The sequence below is a fragment of the Tauraco erythrolophus genome, chromosome 7, assembly GCF_009769465.1.
Source record: "Tauraco erythrolophus isolate bTauEry1 chromosome 7, bTauEry1.pri, whole genome shotgun sequence".
Classification (NCBI taxonomy): domain Eukaryota; kingdom Metazoa; phylum Chordata; class Aves; order Musophagiformes; family Musophagidae; genus Tauraco; species Tauraco erythrolophus.
The window spans coordinates 63942853-63963495 of record NC_141471.1 but is presented as its reverse complement, the minus strand read 5'-3'; the positions used below and the strand labels follow the sequence as shown (position 1 = coordinate 63963495).

General features: G+C 46.3%; 2 protein-coding genes across 2 annotated transcripts; one reads left to right on the top strand and one right to left on the bottom strand.

The window, feature by feature from the left end:
* Positions 1-951: 951 nt before the first annotated feature.
* On the bottom strand, positions 952-8589 carry TXNL4A (thioredoxin like 4A). The gene is made up of 4 exons (XM_086614612.1): positions 8540-8589; positions 8159-8332; positions 2766-2869; positions 952-1735 (listed from the first exon to the last, which is right to left on the bottom strand). The coding sequence occupies exons 2-4, from the start codon at positions 8309-8311 to the stop codon at positions 1564-1566; spliced, it is 429 nt and encodes a 142-aa protein (XP_086470738.1). The 5' UTR covers positions 8312-8332; positions 8540-8589; the 3' UTR covers positions 952-1563.
* Positions 8590-9766: 1177 nt separating this feature from the next.
* On the top strand, positions 9767-17029 carry LOC104384664 (uncharacterized). The gene is made up of 6 exons (XM_086614883.1): positions 9767-9967; positions 12743-13127; positions 14275-14446; positions 15295-15473; positions 16210-16306; positions 16691-17029. The coding sequence occupies exons 1-6, from the start codon at positions 9767-9769 to the stop codon at positions 16845-16847; spliced, it is 1191 nt and encodes a 396-aa protein (XP_086471009.1). The 3' UTR covers positions 16848-17029.
* Positions 17030-20643: the final 3614 nt, after the last annotated feature.

The following is a 20643-nucleotide window of genomic DNA, read 5'->3' as shown; positions in this document are numbered from 1 at the left end:
AACATTAGCCATTTCCATGAAGGAGCCTGAAGACTTTGAGACAGGTGGGAATTCGAGTTCCAACCATGTCCTGAACAAGATGTGGCAGAGTCAAAGAAAACAGGACATCTGCACTAACTTTAAGGTTCTTGTACATCAAAACATTGACACTTCTGGCAGGGAAGATTTTGTTTGAAACTTCACGGGAACCTCTTACAACAAAGGCAGAAACCGAAGCATTACAGGTGGTGATGAGGCACTGGCACAGGTTGCCCAGAGAAGCTGTGGCTGCCCCATCCCTGGAAGTGTTCAGGCCAGGTTGGATGGGGCTTTAGGCAACCTGGTGTAGTGGAGGGTGTCCCTGCCCATGGCAGGGGGGTTGGAACTGGATGATCTTTGAGGTCCCTTCCAACCCAAACCATTCTATGATTCTATGAAATATCTCAGCTAATGAAGGATAATATGCTTTTTAAAACTTTGGCAGGTGTTAATACTCCTCACAAGTTACAGATTCTTCATTAATATCAAGAAACCATTCTAATCAATGCTTTGATCAGTGTAGATTTGCAAACACCATCAAAGCAGGGGGAGAGGTCGCTATGGTAGGGGACAGGCTGGAGAAGTGGGCCAAGAGGAACCTGAGGAGGCTCAAAGGCAAGTGCCAAGCCTCTCCTCCAGCACAGGGTCAGCTTGTACAGCTGTGAGGGGCTGGTTGGCACGCAGCTCTGCAGGAAAGGAGCAGGGGCTGGCGGACAAGCTGGAAGTGCCCTGGCAACAAAGGCTGCCACCAGATACCAGTCAGTATTAGCAAAATTAGAGCCAGCTTGTCATTCCTCTCCGTTCAACTCTTGTGACACCACTCCTAGAATAACGTGTTGATTTGGGGGCTCTCCAGTTCAAGAAATAAAACTGTTACAAGAGAGATGAAACACAGAGCCATCAAGATATGGTGGAGTACAAAGCACACCAGCGTTTGAGAGAATTCTGTTAGCTCAGCCTGAGGAAGACTATGGCTTCTGGTTGGCATCAACCACCCCTTGGTAGAGCATGGGGAACACCGGCTCTTGTTGGAGGTGTTTTACACAAGAGAGTTCATAGATATAAGATGGAATACATGAAATACCATCTTCAACATTATCACTCTGCATTCAATTACATTTCTTTTCATTCTCAAATTTAATTAGCTGAAGAAAACTAAGGTAAGTGGAATTCACTTTATTCTTTTAAAAAAGATATAGTTTTCCTAGATATTTGTGTAACAAAAGCAAACAAAACCAGCTGAAATGTTTTTTCTGCAAACAGGCTTTTTGTGTACAAAAATACATAATACTAAAAGGACAACACAGAGTAAAGTCTTCAAAAATAAAATAAACAACTCAAAATTCAGCTACAGTGTTACCGCAGTCAGACAGTTCCAGGCTTCGTGTCTTCTACTTTTTCAAACAGGCTTCGAACCTTTTAAATAATTCAAAATATGTTCAAAGTTGAAGGATTTGTAGAGATTTTTATATATATCTTTATGTACACACATACATAAGTTCAGGTGGACACAGGGTTAAAAAAAAAGACAACCCCAAAGAAACGTCAGTATCTGTATTTTGTGGAATAATCCTTTGGTGACACCACCAAACCTCGACCTTTGCGGGCTCCTCTGTAAACAGTTTCTATAATGTCAATCATCTCTTGCTTATCTTCCATCGCCCAGTTGATCTTGTTGTTATTCCCTGTACCTAAATCAATCATTATGTGTTTGTTCCTTTAAAGGGAGAGGAAAAAAACCCAGACAAGTTAACAACATGGTATTAGAATTCAGAACGGAAGTTTGTATCCCCCACGAGAACGCTCTACAGAATTCAAAAGAAGCTCCTATGACATAAACAGCCTTGCAAAATAAGCCTCCAAGAAAGAACATCCAGCCCTGCCACGCACGCTGACATTCCACTGCCTGTTTCTAAAGCTGGAACAAAGACTGAAAACATGCTCAGTCTGGTCAGACAGCATCCCACTGCTGTCTCACACCAGAGAGCTCCACGCTTGTTCGCAGCACGTTTCATCTCACCAATGTAGACGCCTTAGACCTTAAGGCTTTGAGTACATTTTTAAAGCAAGTTTGACTCTCAGAGAGTTGGGGCTGTTCGGCTTGAAGAAGAGAAGGCTCCGGGGTGATCGTATAGCAGCCTTCCAGTACCTAAAGGGCACCTACAGGAAAGCTGGAGAGGGGCTTTTTCCAAGAGCGTGTAGTGATAGGACAAGGGGAAATGGCTTTAAACTGAAAGAGGGCAGATTTAGATTAGATATAAGAAATTTTTCACTCTGAGGGTGGTGAGGCACTGGAACAGGTTGCCCAGAGAAGCTGTGGCTGCCCCATCCCTGGAAGTGTTCAAGGCCAGGTTGGATGAGGCTTTGGGCAACCTGGTTTAGTGGAGGGTGTCCCTGCCCATGGCAGGGGGGTTGGAACCGGATGATCTTTGAGGTCCCTTCCAACCCAAACCATTCTATGATTCTATTCTATGGCAAGCTTGACTGCCATACTGCAGTATTATATAGAGGAAGTTTCAGATTTAAAATCAAAAGCAATGGATAATAAAAAGTCACTACCACTAATCTGTGCTCTTATCAAAAAACACTGGTACTAGGCTAATTGGGCAACATGCCATTTTCTCTTTTGCAGAGCTATGAAAATGTAAGCATCATTGTGCTGATACGCGTTTAGAAATTATCTACTGAGGCACTGTATTCAACACAGGAAAAATTTAACTGAGCTGCATTCTAGAACCATCACGTACCTGAAGAAAAACATGACGGTACAGGGATCGTACAACTCGTACATCTTGTTGAAGTCCGGTACTTCAGTAATGTCCACAAGATAAATCACAGCAAAGTTTTTCACCTAAACAGAAGAAAACAGGAAATGTAAAAACAATATATATTACCAAGCCTTTGATTATTTGTATTACCAATTAAAAGACATAAGCTTTCAGTTTTTTGGAAAATAAACATTGCGGTAATAAGTCATAAAATCACTCTGTTTACTAACACTCTTGCCACTCTTTTTAACCACGACAACCAATTAACATGAAAATATTTTTCAACAGAGCCAAGATGCTCATTTCACATCCGGAATCAACTGGAAAGATGATCTAAACTCTGCTAAAAATCAACATTCAGAGACACAAATGCCCTTTACATCCTCAATGGTCTCAGCTCCAAACCCTCACTGGTCTCAGCTCCAAACCAGTCACCAGCTTTGTACAAAAGTCAAGCTGACACGTTTTGCCTGTGGGCAGCTGCTCAGACACTTGAGAAAATTCATCTCCAAAATGCCCTGGGGCCTGCCTCCAAGCATTTCCCCCTCCCTCTAAGCCATCTCATTTGTTTAACAAGGCTAATTGAATGAAAATGAAGTGATAATTTCAAAATAAAAGGATTTTGGAGAGGTGTAAAGCTCAAACAGGAACTGAAAAACTTAATTGATTAGGAAAAAAAAAAAAAAAGACCTTGATGAGATGCTCTTCTCTGAGCAATTCTGGTACAACAGGCTTTCATTTTGCAGAGTTACGGAGTTAAAAGCACAAGAATCCCTCCTCTTTGACGTCATAGTTAACGTCTTCATTCCTGAAAGGAAACCATGTCACACTTTTGTTTCCTGGATGTAGCACATTTTTCCTTAAGTGGAATTAGGGGAATTTTGGGTTCTACACTTAGCTCACACATACAGAGAGTCGAAGGTATAGGAGACATCAACACGCACACATCAAAACACCAGTCCGCCCTGAGCTGTGACTGTACTCACACGTTACACCATGAACGCGCAACCCTGCCCCTCCGTCCTTGCTTCCACACAAACACAACTCCAGTCCTTCCCGCTGAACTACACAAAACCACCAGTCTGAGGTGGTCTGAGGTTTATCACCAGTCTGAGGTAACACGTGTGGTCCGAGGTTTTTGACAAACGTGCTGTTTGTCACAGTACTTCCTGCTTATTAAGCTGGCTATCAAACATCTGGAAGTGCTACAACGAGGACAACTCCTGCTTGACGTAAAGGTGTTGTATTTTAGCCCACGAAACAGGATTAGACTGTACCAGAAAAATATTATATATTCAGGCTGGTGTGGATGCAGGATTGATCTATACTTGAGTTACTGAGCCTGTGGAGAAAACCCAAAGCTTAACCTTTTCCCATTCAACAGGAAGGGAATATATTATATATTCAGGAAAAATATTATATATTCAGGCTGGTGTGGATGTGGGATTGATCTATACTTGAGCTACGGAGCCTGTGGAGAAAACCCAAAGCTTAACCTTTCCCCATCCAACAGGAAGGGAATCCACCCCCCAGAGCTGTCAGTTCCTGTCTAGAACAAGCTTCACTATCGTTTCAAGGCAGGGGCTGCTGAGAAGTTTTCTTCCTGACTTTTGAGATACAGTACGGAGAGCTCAGAACGAGAATTAAATCCAGAACAAGAATTAAACCTGAGCAAGCAAACCACAGTAAATACAAGCAGTTGTAACAACTGAGACCCCACTGAGGTGGTTAAAGCAAACCAAAGTTTGACTGTCCAGACGCTATGCAAAAAACCCTGTGGTATTTCAGAGGCTGAACACGTAATAACACAAGTTTATTCTGAACGTACTTAACCTCGTAACACGCTGAAATATGGTAAATTTGTTGCAGTAAGTCAGCTGCTCTCTGGAAAAAAACAACTAAAAAACCTCCAGTGATGGACCTGATGGACCTCCTACCACACGTTACCTTACAGCCCAAGTGCACACAGCACATACCTAAGGAAATCTGAGCCAAGATCTCAGATTCCATCTTCCCACTTCCTAACTAGTTTCCAGCCAATGGTTTTTATGTTTAGATGTCTTTATGGACAAGGAAATCACAGGGAAAAAAAACAGCAACTGAAACTAGCTTTTGCAGCAAATCATTCGAGTGGCAGCAGCCCAGCAGACTGGAATTACTGAGCTGAACGAAGTGAAAAACACAACTTTGAAAGCCTCTACTGTCAATATTTTTTTTTTCTTACTAATTACCAGTTTAGGAGATAAATTTAGAGAGGAACAGAGACAGACATTATGCTGCTGAGAGCAATGCTCACAGCTAACAATTTTGAAAACTCTACATGAGTAAATGAATTAACTTTGCTCAACTTTAATGACCAACACTAGTAACTGTAACACCAGTATAGTGTATAACACCAGTATGTTCTTTTTACAGCTCCCTCTCCCCCCCACCCCCTTCTTTTCCTCCCTCACATTTCATGGAACCTTCACAGAAAGGCAGAGGCACGACTGATGTTTGAGAAAAAAAAAAAAAAGCTGCAGCTATTCCCACTTCTGCTGACAGCTAAATAAATGCAAAACATTTGAAGGATCCTCCCTAACCCCACACTGACCCAACACAACCTACTGGTTAAAGTGGCCTGGTTTCACAAGAGGTTATCTGATTTACAGCATTCAGTCCTAGATAAACCATGATTTTAATGCCCCTTTTCAAATAAATATTTAAAAGTCATTTAGCAGTCAAAGTACTATGTTTCAGGGGATTATTTTTTTTTTATAATTGTGAGCCTTATTTTTAAAAAACACATTCCAGAGGAATTTTGGGAAACTCAGTTCTTGAATGTTTGGTTGAAACCCTGACGAAGCAAAAATCTAACATCTTGCAATCCTCACTTGTTTTGAAACTCTGTGAAACCTTGCTTCTTTTTCATCTAACACCGGGGGGGGGGGGGGGGGGGGGAAAGGGGGTCAACTTTAAGTGGAGTACATTTCAGTGAAAAGAATCTGCTATTTTCATATAGTGTTTTAGTTTCTTTTCCCCCAAAAGGATTCAAACAGAAAAAAAAAATCCTGTTTTCCCATTATAAAGTGCAGAAAATATTACTGCTACCCAAAAAATATGCTGCAGGCTAAGGGAATATTGCACCGTTGTCACAAACGTCAAATATTGCTACGTTTTCTTCAAATGGAGCACACAACTACAACATGTTAACACTCTGTATTATTCTCTCACATAAACACCTGTACAATGGGAACTTCTACTCACTCTTTAGAACAGCAGAGATCCAAACACGGCTTGTAAACAAGAGGATGAGGAAGGATCTCCCCCTTTAATCTGCCATTTCTGCAGAGGGAGATTGGTAAATAAGAAGTTACGTTGTTCTTCCTTGCCCCAGTCGTCCCTGCCTGCCAAAACGCCCGCCAAACTGCCAAGCACCCTGCCAAAACTCAATACTAACATCAGACACAGGGCACTCTCACCACGTTAAACCCAACCCAACCATGTTACAACTCCTTACCGCGTTCTACTACGTCTCAACGTTCGACTACAGATCTTTCACTGGAGGGATTTCGGAGACAGAAGTTCACTTATTTAAAAATAATTAAAAGAGAAAGGAGCACACTACAAAAAAAACCCTATACAAGTCACGACCCAAGTTACCCTTTCTGGTTCATATTTTTTTGCTTCAGTGTTCAAGGCCAGGTTGGATGGGGCTTTGGGCAACCTGGTGTAGTGGAGGGTGTCCCTGCCCATGGCAGGGGCGTTGGAACGAGATGATCTTTGAGGTCCCTTCCAACCTAAACCGTTCTATGATTCTATGATTCTCTGTGATTTGGTTAAAGAAGAGCTGCCGATTTTCTACTTCTGCCACTACGCAAAACTCTTACCAAGCTCAAGAAAAAGTAAGTTATAGCTGATTGTGTATGTTAACAGCCTGATTTCTCCTCAGCATCTATCTTTCTTCAGTAAGTGAGACCCCACCTGCAGTGCTACGTTCAGCTCTGGGGTCCCCAGCACAATAAGGACATGGAGCTGTTGGAGCGGATCCAGGCGAGGCCACAAAGATGATCTGAGGGCTGGAGCACCTCTGCTATGGAGACAGGCTGAGAGAGTTGGGGCTGTTCAGCCTGGACAAGAGAAGGCTCCGGGGAGACCTTCCAGCGCCCTCCAGTACTTAAAGGTGGCCTACAGGAAAGCTGGAGAGGGGCTTTGGACAAGGGTGTGCAGTGACAGGACAAGAGACAATGGATATAAACTGAAAGAGGGGAGATTTAGACTGGATATAAGGAAGAAATTTTTCACTCAGAGTGGTGAGGCACTGGACCAGGTTGCCCAGAGAAGCTGTGGCTGCCCCATCCCTGGAAGTGTTCAAGGCCAGGCTGGATGAGGTATTGGCAACCTGGTGTAGTGGAGGGTTTCCCCGCCCATGGCAGGGGAGTTGGAACTAGATGGTCATTGAGGTCCCTTCCAACTCAAACCATTTGATGAGTCTATGATTCTGTGATTCCAAGTGACCCGTTGTCAGCAGGCATTCAGTTTCCATCTGAAAACAGCTTCAGAGTTTGGCTCCTACAATTTAACTGAGCTCACGTGACTCCATGGAATGCCACCTGCCTCCACAGATAACGGCACTGATAGATTAATCGGCACCATCCTGTACATTTTAGGATCTCATTTGAGAGTCCAAATGAACGTACCTTTTCAAGTTGCTGAAATGGAAATCTGAAGCTACTAGATATTCTAATTGTGAAGTGACAGTGCTGCACTGCCTCCAGCCACCGCAGTCCTACTACCACGCACTTGTTTCTGCTTGAATGCTGATGTTCATTAAATGGTAGGTGATTAAGAAGCAGCGGTTTTGATTTCGGAACACACAGCGCTCTTGTCACCCCGTTAAATACTATAAACATCAGGGTGGCCGATGACTTTAGGAGACACCCATGGAAGCAAACCAACCAGCTTCCTCGCTGCCTGCCAAGGCAGGAATAACTCTCCAGAGTTACAATACCTCTCCAACCAGCTTTCTTGCTGCCTCCCAGAGCAGGAATATCCCTCCCAGAGTTACAATATCTCTCCGAACGGCTTTCTTGCAGCCTCCCAGAGCAGGAATATCCCTCCCAGAGTTACAATACCTCTCCAAACGGCTTTCTTGCAGCCTCCCAGAGCAGGAATACCCCTCTAGAGTTACAATACCTCTCCAAACAGCTTTCTTGCTGCCTCCCAGAGCAGGAATACCCTTCCAGAGTTACAATACCTCTCTAACCAGCCTCCTCGCTGCCTCCCAAAACAGCAATACCTCTCCAGAGTTACAACCCGCCTCAGGCTTCACATGAGCCACCCGAAACACTACACGCAGGAGGCGCCCGCCTCACGGTACGGCCCCGCCGTACCTTCTCGGCGATGCTGTACAAGACTTCGTCCATCTTCATGCAGGTGGGGTCCCAGTCGTGTCCGAAGCGGATCACCACGACTCGGTCCTCTTCCGAGAGGATGGCCTGGTCCACCTGCCAGCCATTGTGCAGATGCGGCAGCATGTACGACATCCTGCGGGGCGGGCGGCGGGCCTGCGGGACGACAGCGACCCTGGGAGCTGACGGCGCGGCCCGCCTTCGCGCGGGGGCCCCCCGCAGGCCCGGGCCCGCGGCCTACCGCAGCGCGGCGACGCCGCCGGCTCGCCGGGCCCTTGCGGGGCACCCGGCCGAGCCCCCCCGCCTACTCCCGCCCCGCCCCGTCCAGTCCCGTCCCGTCCCCGCCGCACCCCGCGGGCGAACCTTCTCTCAGCGAAACGGGGCGACGGCGCCGCGGCGCGAGAGGAAGCGGAAGTGAGGAAAGACGCTCGCGCGTCGCCGGCAAGCGCGCTTGCGCCCTGCGGAGGGGGCGGGGCTTCCCCTCAGGGGGCGGGGCGGAGCGCTCAAGAGGGGCGGGGCGGAGCGCGCGGGAGGGGCGGGGCGGGGCGCGCGGGCGGGCGGGGCGGAGCGCTCAAGAGGGGCGGGGCGGAGCGCGCGGGAGGGGCGGGGCGGAGCGCTCGGAGGGGCGGGGCGCAGCGCGCGGGAGGGGCGGGGCGGAGCGCCGGAGGGGCGGGGCGGAGCGCTCGGAGGGGCGGGGCGCAGCGCGCGGGAGGGGCGGGGCGGAGCGCCGGAGGGGCGGGGCGGAGAGCCGAAGGGGCGGGGCGGAGCGCCGAAGGGGCGGGGCGCGCGGGAAGGGCGGGGCGGGGCGCGCGGGAGGGGCGGGGCGGGGCGCGCGGGAGGGGCGGGGCGGAGCTCGCGGGAGGGGCGGGGCGGAGCTCGCGGGAGGGGCGGGGCGGGGCTGCGGAGCGCCGGGAGCCGGAACCGCGCGCGGTGGGATCCAGCGGCGTCGGAGGGAAACCAGCCCCGATTATTAATTTTTCGGTAATAATAATAATAATAGCAACAATAATAACAGTAATAATAATAATAACAACTCGGGTAATCCGATTTCTTCCCTAGAGAAGCCAGTGGGAGGGATTTATTGCCCGCGGTTCACTTTAATTTAAACCAGAGCTGGGGTAAATGACGTCGGCTTTATTTCGCGGTGGTTTGGCCGAGACCACAGCGATGCCAGCAGCGCCCGTCAACAGCCCTGCAGTAAGTGGTGAGTCGGGCTCGACGAAGGACAGAGCAGCGCAGAAAAACGGCAGCACTGAAGTCAACGCTTACACCTGGTTCTTTCTCTTGGCCCGCTTGTCCCAGTCTGGTCCGTGTTTTCCAAGTTTTCTCTGCAGCGCGAGGAACAGCACTTGTTATTGCACGTTCGTTAGTATCGGAGCTATATTTGATTGTAGACGCGTGCATGCATGGAATCGGATAACCTTACGTAAAGAGAAAATGGGAGGAGAGACAGCTTTAAAAACAAAATAAAAGGCTGAGCGATGCTGCAGATGATATTAGTGCAGAACCAAAAGCAGAATCAAAACTGTCATATCCTTAACAGGTGTTACATTTGGCAAACTGGACCAGACAGCTGATATCTGAATAATTATGTTCAGGAGCAAAGCATTCGGTCTGTTAAAACCCATTCTCTTGACGTCTGGCCAGCCAGATTTGGCTTATAAATTTATTCATCCAGCTATGGCTTCTCATGGACATCACTGTCCCAGGAAAAGTATGGATTACAGACAGAGGTACAAGACATGCCCAGGTAGTGCTGGAGGACGAACGCTAAGTGCTTCTCACACCAAGGTTGGTATCTGGAGAGCCCCCCCCCCTCCCCCTCAAGGTTCCTTTAAGTGTTTTTAGTCTACTGCTATTAATATAATTTTTTAAGATTGTACGTGGTACTGGCAGAACCCCAGTTCTGGAACCAAAGCAGCAGTCTGTGAGTGGTTCACATGCACATCCATCGTGGCTGAAATTGCAGCCACCTCGGCATGTCTGCACTAATGGGAAGGTTAATTACGTTCAACTAGCCTGTGTCTAATGCACCAGTGGTTCGTTTAAAGCTAAACCAGCTCTCACTGCTCTGCACCGTGGCATCCTCATGGGTCACCCTTCTGCTTGTGAAGTTGAAGAAGTGCTTCTAAAATGAATGTGGGTCTGACCGACCTTCGTGAATGGTATATTGTAATGGAGGAGGAAGGAGGTGGTGATCATAGAACGGTTTGGGTTGGAAGGGACCTCAAAGATCATCTTGTTCCAACCCCCCTGCCATGGGCAGGGACACCCTCCACTACACCAGGTTGCTCAAAGCCTCATCCAACCTGGCCTTGAACACTTCCAGGGATGGGGCAGCCACAGCTTCTCTGGGCAACCTGTGCCAGTGCCTCACCACCCTCTGAGTGAAAAATTTCTTCCTTAGGTCTAATCGAAATCTCCCCTCTTTCAGTTTAAACCAATTGCCCCTTGTCCTATCACTGCACGCCCTTGTAAAAAGTCCCTCTTCAGCTTTCCTGTAGGCCCCCTTTAAGTACTGGAAGGCTGCAATAAGATCACCCCGGAGCCTTCTCTTCTCCAGGCTGAACAGCCCCAACTCTCTCAGCCTGTCTCCATAGCAGAGGTGCTCCAGCCCTCCATCATCTTTGTGGCCTCCTCTGGCCCCGCTCCAGCAGCTCCATGTCCTTCTTGTGTTGGGGACTCCAGAGCTGAACGCAGTATTCCAGGTGGGGTCTCACGAGAGCAGAGCAGAGGGGCAGAATCCCCTCCCTCGACCTGCTGCCCACGCTGCTTTGGGTGCAGCCCAGGACACAGTTGGCTTTCTGGGCTGCCAGTGCATGGTGCCAGCTCATGTTGAGCTTCTCATCCACCAGCACTCCCAAGTCCTTTTCCTCAGGGCTGCTCTCAATCCATTCTCTGCCCAGCCTGTACTTGTGCTTGGGATTGCCCCGACCCACGTGCAGGACCTTGCATTTGGCCTTGTTGAACTTCATGAGGTTCTCGCAGGCCCACCTCTCCATCCTGTCCAGGTTCCTCTGGATGGCATCCCTTCCCTCCAGCGTGTCCACCACACCAATGAAAGCAAATGGTGTAATGCAGTGCTGCCGTGCTGGCGCCTGCCAGTCAGTTGATCATATCTGGCACCCAGTTTTCCATCACTTAACAGCATAAGGTGTAGTTGCTGTCCTGTCTGAGTAAGTTGCTGCAGGAGCATCAGGTTCTGATCATCAAGAAGCTGGACAACTCTGTCAAAATATGTCATCAAATCGTGTGTTTTATTATATGTGTCTTTCCTTCCGGAGGATGAATCTAGTTCATCCTTCTAAGGTCATGTTGTGTGATACTTTAAGAAATAGACTATAGCTGGGGAAATTTGCACAATTTTCACAACCATATGGGGCTGCCATGGTGCAAAATACTTCAGTTGGCAAGAAACAGATTGAATATAGTTAAGAACGTGGTATTCCTTTGCACTATTCATCTCATTGCTTGGTTTGCTGCTGTTCAGAACGGCTTAGTGTTATCCGAGACACTGCTGGTGGTGAACTGCAGATGTCTCCTAACACGGAGGCCCCTTCTAGCCCATGGACAGCAGCAGACTGGAACCAAGGCAGAAAGACAGGTCAAGGCCAGGATAAACCAGTATTACTGATGTGGAGATTGTCACCATTTAATAGATGCACCTGGGGTAAGTCTGAGTTTACGCAGGACAAGGGTAAATACGGATCGACGGAAACTTCCAATCTGTATTGATGCCTTTTTGTCACAGGTTTGAATTCTGGTTACTCGCCGAAGGCTTGTGTGAGAGGACCGAAGCAGCAGGAAACCTCTCCCCAGCCCTTTGTGCCCACAATAAATTAGCATACTGCTGTGGAAAATCGTTCTGATTCAGTTAGCACAACGTCAGGTTTCCTGGACCCAAGTCCAGGACATGGTATGGGATAGAGACCTCAAGTGAGCGGAGCACAGTTGTAGGAAATTAGACACAGATGTTGTTAAGACACGCAGCGAAGGATGTTTAAAACACTGAAGCATGTAGCAGCTGTCTAAGGATGGCCCTTCATCCTGAAAATTCCTTAGACCTAAACGATTCCTGACAGGGGTATGTCAGGTCCATCTGAGCCTCAGTGCCTCCCTACACCACCTGCAGTTCCACCAACCCCAATCAACAAACAAGAAACTTTGAGTAACTGTCTAGCAGCCTCTGTCTCACAGCACTGCTTAGAGAAAGGAATTGGTGAATAAGGTTGAGAACCTACCAGATTTGTGAGAAACCAATATTGATTCCGGACTAAAATGAAACTATTCCAGAAGAACACCTTGTAGGACTGGCTTTAGATCTAAGGGGATGGATATTCCGTGGTGTTACAGTCTTAATGGGCACTTAGTGAAAACACTGGGAAGGTGTCTCATGTACCACGCTAGTACTAAGTGACAGTGGATTTATTCTGGATCACTAAAAGCAGTATTGAGTTCCACCAGTTTCATGTTTTACAGATAGGAATTTAAATGATCACTACAGCATGACTGCTTTAAGGGTGTTCTCCTAAACAAAGGAGTATTTCTTCTCTTCCCCTGTTGCAGGTCATGGCAGAAGAAGAGTTGCCGGGTGTTTTGATTCTGGATGTAGGAGGAACTCATGGTGTACTAGAAAACCTTGCAGTCCTTTTGAAGAAACACTTTCGCCTTATCACCATGAAGGAATTTCTTGAAAACAAAAAAGAAGTGAGCAAAAAAATCCAATCTATTTTCGTGTTTGAGTGCAGGCCAACTATCGACCGGGAACTTCTAGAAAGTCTGCCTAATTTAAAAGTAATTGGAAACTCTGGGGTTGGAGTTGATCACTTGGACTTAAAAATGATTTCTAACTTCGGCGTAAAAGTGACCAACACCCCACATGCCGTGGTGGACTCAACAGCAGACATAGGCATGGCCTTGATGCTGGCCTCTGCCAGAAGACTAGTGGAAGGTAATGTTTAAAATTTTCCTGGATCTGGGATGCTTTTACAGGGAAAATAACTTCTGAGGACTCCATTTTCAAGAGGCCTCTGCTTTTCCTATGTCCTGCTTCTTTTTAAGGCCATGGGGACCTTTGTCTAAATTACGCACTTTAAAGTCACTTGTGATATAATTTCTGGGGATTAATTCTCCTCTGGCTGCTCACTGGGTGCATTTTTTATAGCTGTAAAAACTGAATACAAAATGCATCCAAATCAAATGTCACCACTTCTCCATTTCCCCTTGGAACAAGCGCTAGGAGCTCCAGGAAGGTACAAAGCATTAATGGCCGTGTACCGATCTCTAGAGCAGGAATTAGACTCTTCATTTTTTTCCTGCTTCTGCAAAAAGTTTGTCTAAACCAATGGGTTGTATTTCCAGAAGAGCATCAGCATTATTATTGAACTAGCTGATAATCCTTTTGACAAAGCCATCCCAAACTGTACCACCACCATTAGTCTGGGTCCTTAAAGGTGGGTCCTCTCCCCACATGCCCTTGGTACGCAATGCCTTCCAGGGGAAGGAAGGTGTCAGTAGAGACTATGACAAGAAGTTGCTTCTGTCTTCAGGGCAGTGTTTCTGCCACCACCGCTCTACTCCTGAGCTCGAAATAACATCTCTTTCCCCATGATGTTTCCTCACTGTTGCATCTTGGTGGGCCTCGAGTTCTTTGTAGGAAAGCTCGTAGAGATCCCTGGCTGAGCTGGAATTTGCAACCTTCACCCCGACTCAAGCAGTGGGGCTGCTTAGGGTTGTGATCCAGGAGAGAAATGGTGAGATTTGCCCCAGCTAAAAAAAGATGAAGTCAGTGCTTGCATGGTGGTGTCAAATAAGCTATTTTTGAACTTCCAAGAAACTACTCCAACCACGGAAAAGTTATTTTCCTGAGGAGCCATTCCTCCCAGCATAGTACTCACCTGAGAGGCTCCCTGTGTTACTGGCTCCAGCCCAGGCTGTTGCAGGGAATGGCCCTATCCAGGCCCTTCTATAAACTGGTCAAAATTAGCAAGGATGTTCGGTAAGGGGTGCTCCAGACCCCCAGTGGTGTGATGGTTTTCTTTCCCCCAAACCTACGTTTACGGTCGGTTTGTACCCATTTAGCATGTATTTACATTCAGGCTGCCAGATAGCAGTTTCTCCAGACACGAAGCATTTTGCTGTGGACTGGCTGGGAGTGGAAGTCACCAGAGCCACGCTTGGGATCATCGGGATGGGCAGCATTGGGTACAAAGTGGCTCAGAGAGCCAGAGCCTTCAACATGAGGATCCTGTACCATAACAGAAACCGGAGGTAAAAACATCTGCGTTCTGCATGTCATTAGTCAGGGGGCAGTGACGGAAACCACAGATCTGCTCTGTGTCTCCAGTCTTCCTAGGCATTTGTGCCAGCTGTAAGCAGCATGAGGAGCACCAGCGTGCTGCCGCTTCCTCTCTTTGCCACCCTGCTGCTCCCCTGGGGAAGCAGCTCCCCATCGCCTCCTGCACTCACGCTGCCCTGGTTGGCTACTAACAGTTTGGAACAAGGGCCACGTAGCCTTTCTGAAGACATTGTCCAAGCAAACCAGGCTTTGTGCCCTCATCATGTCTCCTGTCCTGCCAGACTCCTCTTCAGGCTTCTGGCAGCATCACTGGCCCCCCCAGCCAGTCTCCCCACTCCTCGGCCCAGCTAGATCACTCATCACACCAGCACCAACGACAAGGGTCTTAACTTCTCTTAGTTCTATAGTTCCCTTTCTTTCCGACTTCACTCCCTCTTCATTCCTTTCCCACCCTGAGTCCTAACTCACATGTCAGGCAAGGAGAGACTCTACAGGGACTGGCATAGACGAGAAGAGTGGGGTCTGACCGCATCCCCAACCTCCTGTGCCTAATTCTCCTACATGCTTTGCTTTCACACGTGCTTTGCTTTCACACATACATCACTCCTTCAGTGTCATGCCACTCCTCTAGCTTCTTCCTCCCTCTAGCCCACATCCTTCCCACCTCCCTTCCACCCTCTGTACCTATCGATGTCTTTTCCTTTACCTTGGCCTCAAACCTCTTGATCTCTGCGCTCTTCCAGATCTCTCCTAGCATTGATTGTTAAAGCCAGTTAGAAATAGTTGGGTCAATCCGGTTGTGTGTGCATTTTTCCCTCAGGAGAAAGGAGGAGGAAGAGGCAGTTGGTGCCCACTACTGCGAGAAGTGGGAAGACTTGCTGCAGCAGTCTGACTTTGTGATGTTGGTTGTGAACCTGACTCCTGAGACTCACAAACTGATTGGGAAAAAGGAGCTGGGGCTGATGAAACCCACAGCTACTCTTATAAACATCAGCCGAGGTAGGAGGATCTAAAAGCACTGGTTGTGGCTCCACAGCTAAGGTTGTCTTTTGTCTGATGACGTCGACATTCCCCCCCTCCAACCTCAGTCTGTGATTATCCTGTGTTGTTTTGAGTCATGAAGTAGCTGGCAGTCGACAAATGAATGACGTATCACAGATCAGATGCTACGTGTTCAAAGGTCCTTTCCAATATAGGGATGCTTAGCAGATGTTCTGCTCTCTTTAGCCTTATCCTAAAGACAGAGTTTTTTTAGTGGAAATAACTGAAAGGTTCATTATCACCGATGACAGGGTAGAAGGAAAAACAGAAATTTCCTTTGGAACAGCTATGTAGAACAGAAACCTCATATGGGATTACAGATCTGTTGGCACTGAACAATGAGAGAGATTATAATTTCAGTAACCAAAGCAGAGATAAAAGTGGAAAGCTTGAAGAGATTAAATGACTTGTCTATAATAATACAGGAAGTCAGTGTAAAAATAAGGAAAAAACTGAAACCAGTCACATCCCAGGAAACGCCTTATGCAGTGCACCATAATCCTCCTCTAATTAAAGATTAATAAATAAAATCCCTGTTTTGTTTGGTTAATGATTATTAGAAAGACATTCTACTTTTTAAGAAGATGAAGATTGTGTAATTTTTTTCTCACTAGACCCTTGAGACCTTTCCCCACTCCCAGGTAAAAACATGTTCAGCAGCTCGTCACGACAGCAAGATTTTGTTTCGATGCAGGTGCCGTTATTGATCAAGATGCATTGGTGGAAGCTCTCCAGAATAAGGTCATCAGGGCTGCCGCTCTGGACGTGACGTACCCTGAGCCTCTGCCAAGGTAAAGAAACGTATTTTCCACTAGAGAGGAAGAAGAAAAGGGTAAGCAAGCTTCCCACAGCCTTCTGCTGGTTCTGTGCTTGTGGCCCTTGTATCTCAACATACCTTTGCTATTTCCTGAGGTTCCTTTCTTAATGAACCTCATGAACCTAATCTAAGTCTGCCCTCTTTCCGTTTAAAGCCATTGCCCCTTGTCCTATCACTGCAATCCCTCGTCCAAAGCCCCTCTCCAGCTTTCTTGTAGGCCCCCTTTAAGTACTGGAAGGCTGCTAGAAGGTCTCCCCAGCACCTTCTCTTCTCCAGGCTGAACAGAACCTTCTTAGCATGGGATAGCTGCTGAGTAAATTCCCTGTGCGATCCATTATCTTCTTTCTGTTTCTTACAGAGCTCATCCTTTATTAAAATTAAATAATGTCATCATAACCCCTCACATTGGAACCGCAACAGTCCAAGCTATCCATATGATGGCCGAAGAAGCAATAGCAAATATGCTGGCTGTTCTCAATGGCCAACGCGCTCCAAGTGAAGTGTTTCCCAAATGATGCGTGCCAGATGATCCCACTAAATCTGACGTGTGTGGGAAGGACCTACATCTTACGGCACTGCTGTTAAACTTAAAAAAAGGCAAGCTGTTCCTGCCCTGCTCTCGTCGTGATACTGCAAAGCTGTCATCTCACTAGACTTGATCTGTACTGTTATTTGCAGTTCTGAAAAATAAAGTGGAACTAATAAAGGGGATTTGACTGAAGGTTTTAAACTGAGCAGTTACGCACTTTGGTATCTTCAGTGCATAATTTCAGCGAATACCTGTGTTCTGTTCCCAGGTGCTCCGTAAGGATAAGCAAGTACACCAAGCAGTTTGTGTAACACTCTCAAATACGTAAAAGGTGAATTGAACCTTAATTCCCTGCAGAGATATGACTGCATCCTGAAACACTTTTCAGCCAATATTGCAATATTCTGTTTTTATATCCAAACACTGAAGAAAGACTCCTTTGGCCTAAGGTTTTCTAATGTAAGAAGAGCTCCACTTCATCTACATGTTAAAGCAAAGCAAAGCCAAGCGTTGAAAAAGTGTCTTTGATTTTCCTCAGGGGATCCTTTGAAAACCAAAGTAAATCCCAAGGGATTTAGTACCTCCTGTGGAGACAAAAATGATGCTTTTGTCTTGACTGGCCCTGGAACAATGGTAGATCTACCACTGAAAGCACGTGGGTGAGGACACAGCCTAGAGCAAAATTAGTGATCAGTCCTCACTTGCAGCCCAGGGCGGAGGTTTTTCTTACATTCTCTTTCCTGTGAGCAAGCAACAAAGTCGGAAAATTCAGTAAAATGTTTGTCACCTCCATAAAATCAGGAAGCCTTTCCATTATTTTGCAAGATGGTCAGGCTTCTTGAAGGGATGGTAAAATGAAGTTTTAGCAAGGGAAGTGTAGACAGGCCAAGAGTTAGACATTCAGATGCAAATAGTGAGATACTGCTAACAAGACTAGAGCAAGTATTGCAATAACAAAGACAACAACGAGTGTTGCTATAGGGGATTCCAAGGTCTTCAGCCCTTGAACAGCGCAGCTCTTCCCAAAATTCCTACGAAAAATCAATGGTAGCCGCAAATCTATTAAAAAAAAGGTGTCAATTCAGAGATCCCCTGGGAACTAGAAACAGATGGTCAGTGATGCCTGCAAAAAAACTCCACGGATTTAGTTTGAGTGCTAAGTCCTTCTTGGAAAACATTTGCCTAAGCATCCCTTGTTTTGTTAACTTAGGATCTCCTCAGGAGAAGGCACTGACTGCAGTTAAAAGGTCACTGGTGCCTACTCGAGACAGGAGGTTGCAAACATCTCTGCAATGAAGCATTTAAAAATTAACCTGGTAGCTCAAAGTTCATGATGGAGCTGTGCAGTTTTCACCAACTAGATTTGATCCAACATTTTTCTAAACTACTTAGACGTGGCGATTTGTGATTTCAGGGTAGCGAAGGAGATTTAGTGCACCAGACTATTGATAGCCTGAAATTAAGTAATAAATGAGAAATTATGGTGTGTTATGAGCTTGGTGGCAGTGATATCCTGTTCAGCCTGGAGAAGAGAAGGCTTCGGAGTGACCTTATTGCAGCCTTCCAGTACTTAAAGGGGCCTACAGGAAAGCTGGAGAGGGACTTTTTACAAGGGCGTGTAGTGACAGGACAAGGGGCAATGGATTTAAACTGAAAGAGGGGAGATTTTGATTGGATATAAGGAAGAAATTTTTCATTCTGAGGGTGGGGAGGCACTGGACCAGGTTTGCCCAGAGAAGCTGTGGCTGCCCCATCCCTGGAAGTGTTCAAGGCCAGGTTGGATGAGGCTTTGGGCAACCTGGTGTAGTGGAGGATGTCCCTGTCCATGGCAGGGGGGTTGGAACTGGATGGTCTTTGAGGTCCCTTCCAACCCAAACCATTCTATGATTCTGTGATTCTATGATTCTATATGAAACCTTACGGGCCATGAGGGATGGAACTTGTTCAGACTTGATGATGTGAATACCTCTGTGTGTGTATGTATAGTTGGCACTATACTTAAAAGAGCTGCTTTCTCATCTTAGTTTGTTTACCTCCCTACCTAAATATGTGGTTTATAAGATCTCTTGTCATAGATGTCATAAACAGGACATGAAAGTGATTATTCTTTATAAGGTCTGGAAATAATTATATGTCTTTCTTCCGACGCTTTGTGTCTTTCTTCTTTGTGCAGATCATGGGAGGAGGAGAACTGCCTGGGCTTTTGGTAAATGAAATTGCTGGCATACATGGGATACTGCATGGCCATGTGGCATTCCTGAAGACACATTTCTACCTCATCACCATGAGGGAATTTTTTGAAAACAGAAAGCATATGAGTAAAAAGCTCCAAGCGATCTATTTGTGGTAGCACAAACCAGTCATGGACTGAGAGCTCCTCCAGAGCCTGCCAAGCTTGAAAATGATTGCGAATTCAGGAGTAGGGATGGGTCACCTGGATCTGAAACTTGTAGCTAGCTTTGGTGTGAAGATGGCTAACGCTCCACGTGCTGTTTCCAGCAGCACAGCAGATACTGGGATGGCTTTGCTGCTGGCATCTGCTAGAAGACTAGTGGAAAGTAACATCTCCCTTCTTTTATGGCTTCTGCAAATACAATATTTACCTACCATTAACTTGACTCTTCCTAGAGTTATATGTAGTGCACGTAGTTCCACATAAAATGTGAAAATCTAAATATGTTTGGTTGGCAAATAGAATAATCAGTATTTTCACGTGTTTCATATATCATAAATATATCTAAATTATTACATTTACACAAACATACATGACATATATTTCAACCAGGTATAGATAAAATCACATGAATTTAGTTTTCACAGGTCAGCGGTCTGAGTTGAAAATACTTGAACAGACTCTAATCAGCTTTGATTCAAATACAACTTTTTCCTTTACGGACCAAGCAGTCTTAGAAGCTGGAATTTTTAGAATAAATATGACTGTAGACTTAATTTAACAGTTTCGGATGAAAAACACACGGAAGCGTGCTTTGTACGTAGGAAAACTTTAAACGTCGTTACCTTTTTCAGCAGCACATTTTCAGGGACGATGACTTTTGGCTGACATCAGCCGTGCTCCGTGATGTGAAAGTGTTACTGTGCTACCCATCAAAAGTGGGGGATGCCCCAGATCAGGGGATCACTGCACTCACAGCCTGCCAGAAGGAATTAAGAGTGTGGGAGGCAAGAATGGAGCAGAGTAAGGGTATATGTTGAAAGCTGGGGCTGATGGAGGCATGAGCGTATTCTCAGGGACTCAAATGGATTGGCATGGAATCAGGGAATTCAAGGAATTCAAGGGGCATTAGAGAGCAACAAGGTGGCCCGCTCCTGTTTCTGCTAGTAGCATTCTCTCTAGTTTCTCCCACAATTTTTTCCTGCTCTTTCCCCAAATAGACCTACCTTTGGCATGGTCAGAATGCCTTCTGGAGGAAAAGATCCTGCAGATTTATGCAAATAAATTTGCTTGCTGTAGATTTGCCAGCTGTACCACAGGATTCATAGAAACACAAAGCAGATTTGTCTCCCCCTAAATCTGTTTCTACCTTAGAAGGAGGAGACAGATTAAAAGGGAGATTAATTTCTTGTTGCCATCTACATAAACTATCCCTGGTGGCATTTCTGATAGCTCTGCCCTGGCATGACTGAGTTTTATTTTTAATACTTTCACAATATTCTGCTCTTAGAAGAGCTGGCGATAGCAGAAGATTGAAATATTAGAAGCCTGTCACCTTGCTAGCAGACTAGTAAGTGCTGTCTCTGTGCATGTAAGTGTATTTTCTGTG

Coding starts and splice junctions, on each gene's coding strand:
- TXNL4A (XM_086614612.1), bottom strand. CDS start 8,311: ATGTCGTACATGCTGCCGCATCTGCACAATGGCTGGCAGGTGGACCAG. Junction 2,870..8,158: donor TGTACAGCATCGCCGAGAAG/GTACGGCGGGGC, acceptor TCTTCTGTTTAG/GTGAAAAACTTTGCTGTGAT. Junction 1,736..2,765: donor ACCGTCATGTTTTTCTTCAG/GTACGTGATGGT, acceptor CTCCCTTTAAAG/GAACAAACACATAATGATTG.
- LOC104384664 (XM_086614883.1), top strand. CDS start 9,767: ATGTTCAGGAGCAAAGCATTCGGTCTGTTAAAACCCATTCTCTTGACG. Junction 13,128..14,274: donor TGCCAGAAGACTAGTGGAAG/GTAATGTTTAAA, acceptor ATTTACATTCAG/GCTGCCAGATAGCAGTTTCT. Junction 14,447..15,294: donor TACCATAACAGAAACCGGAG/GTAAAAACATCT, acceptor TTTTTCCCTCAG/GAGAAAGGAGGAGGAAGAGG.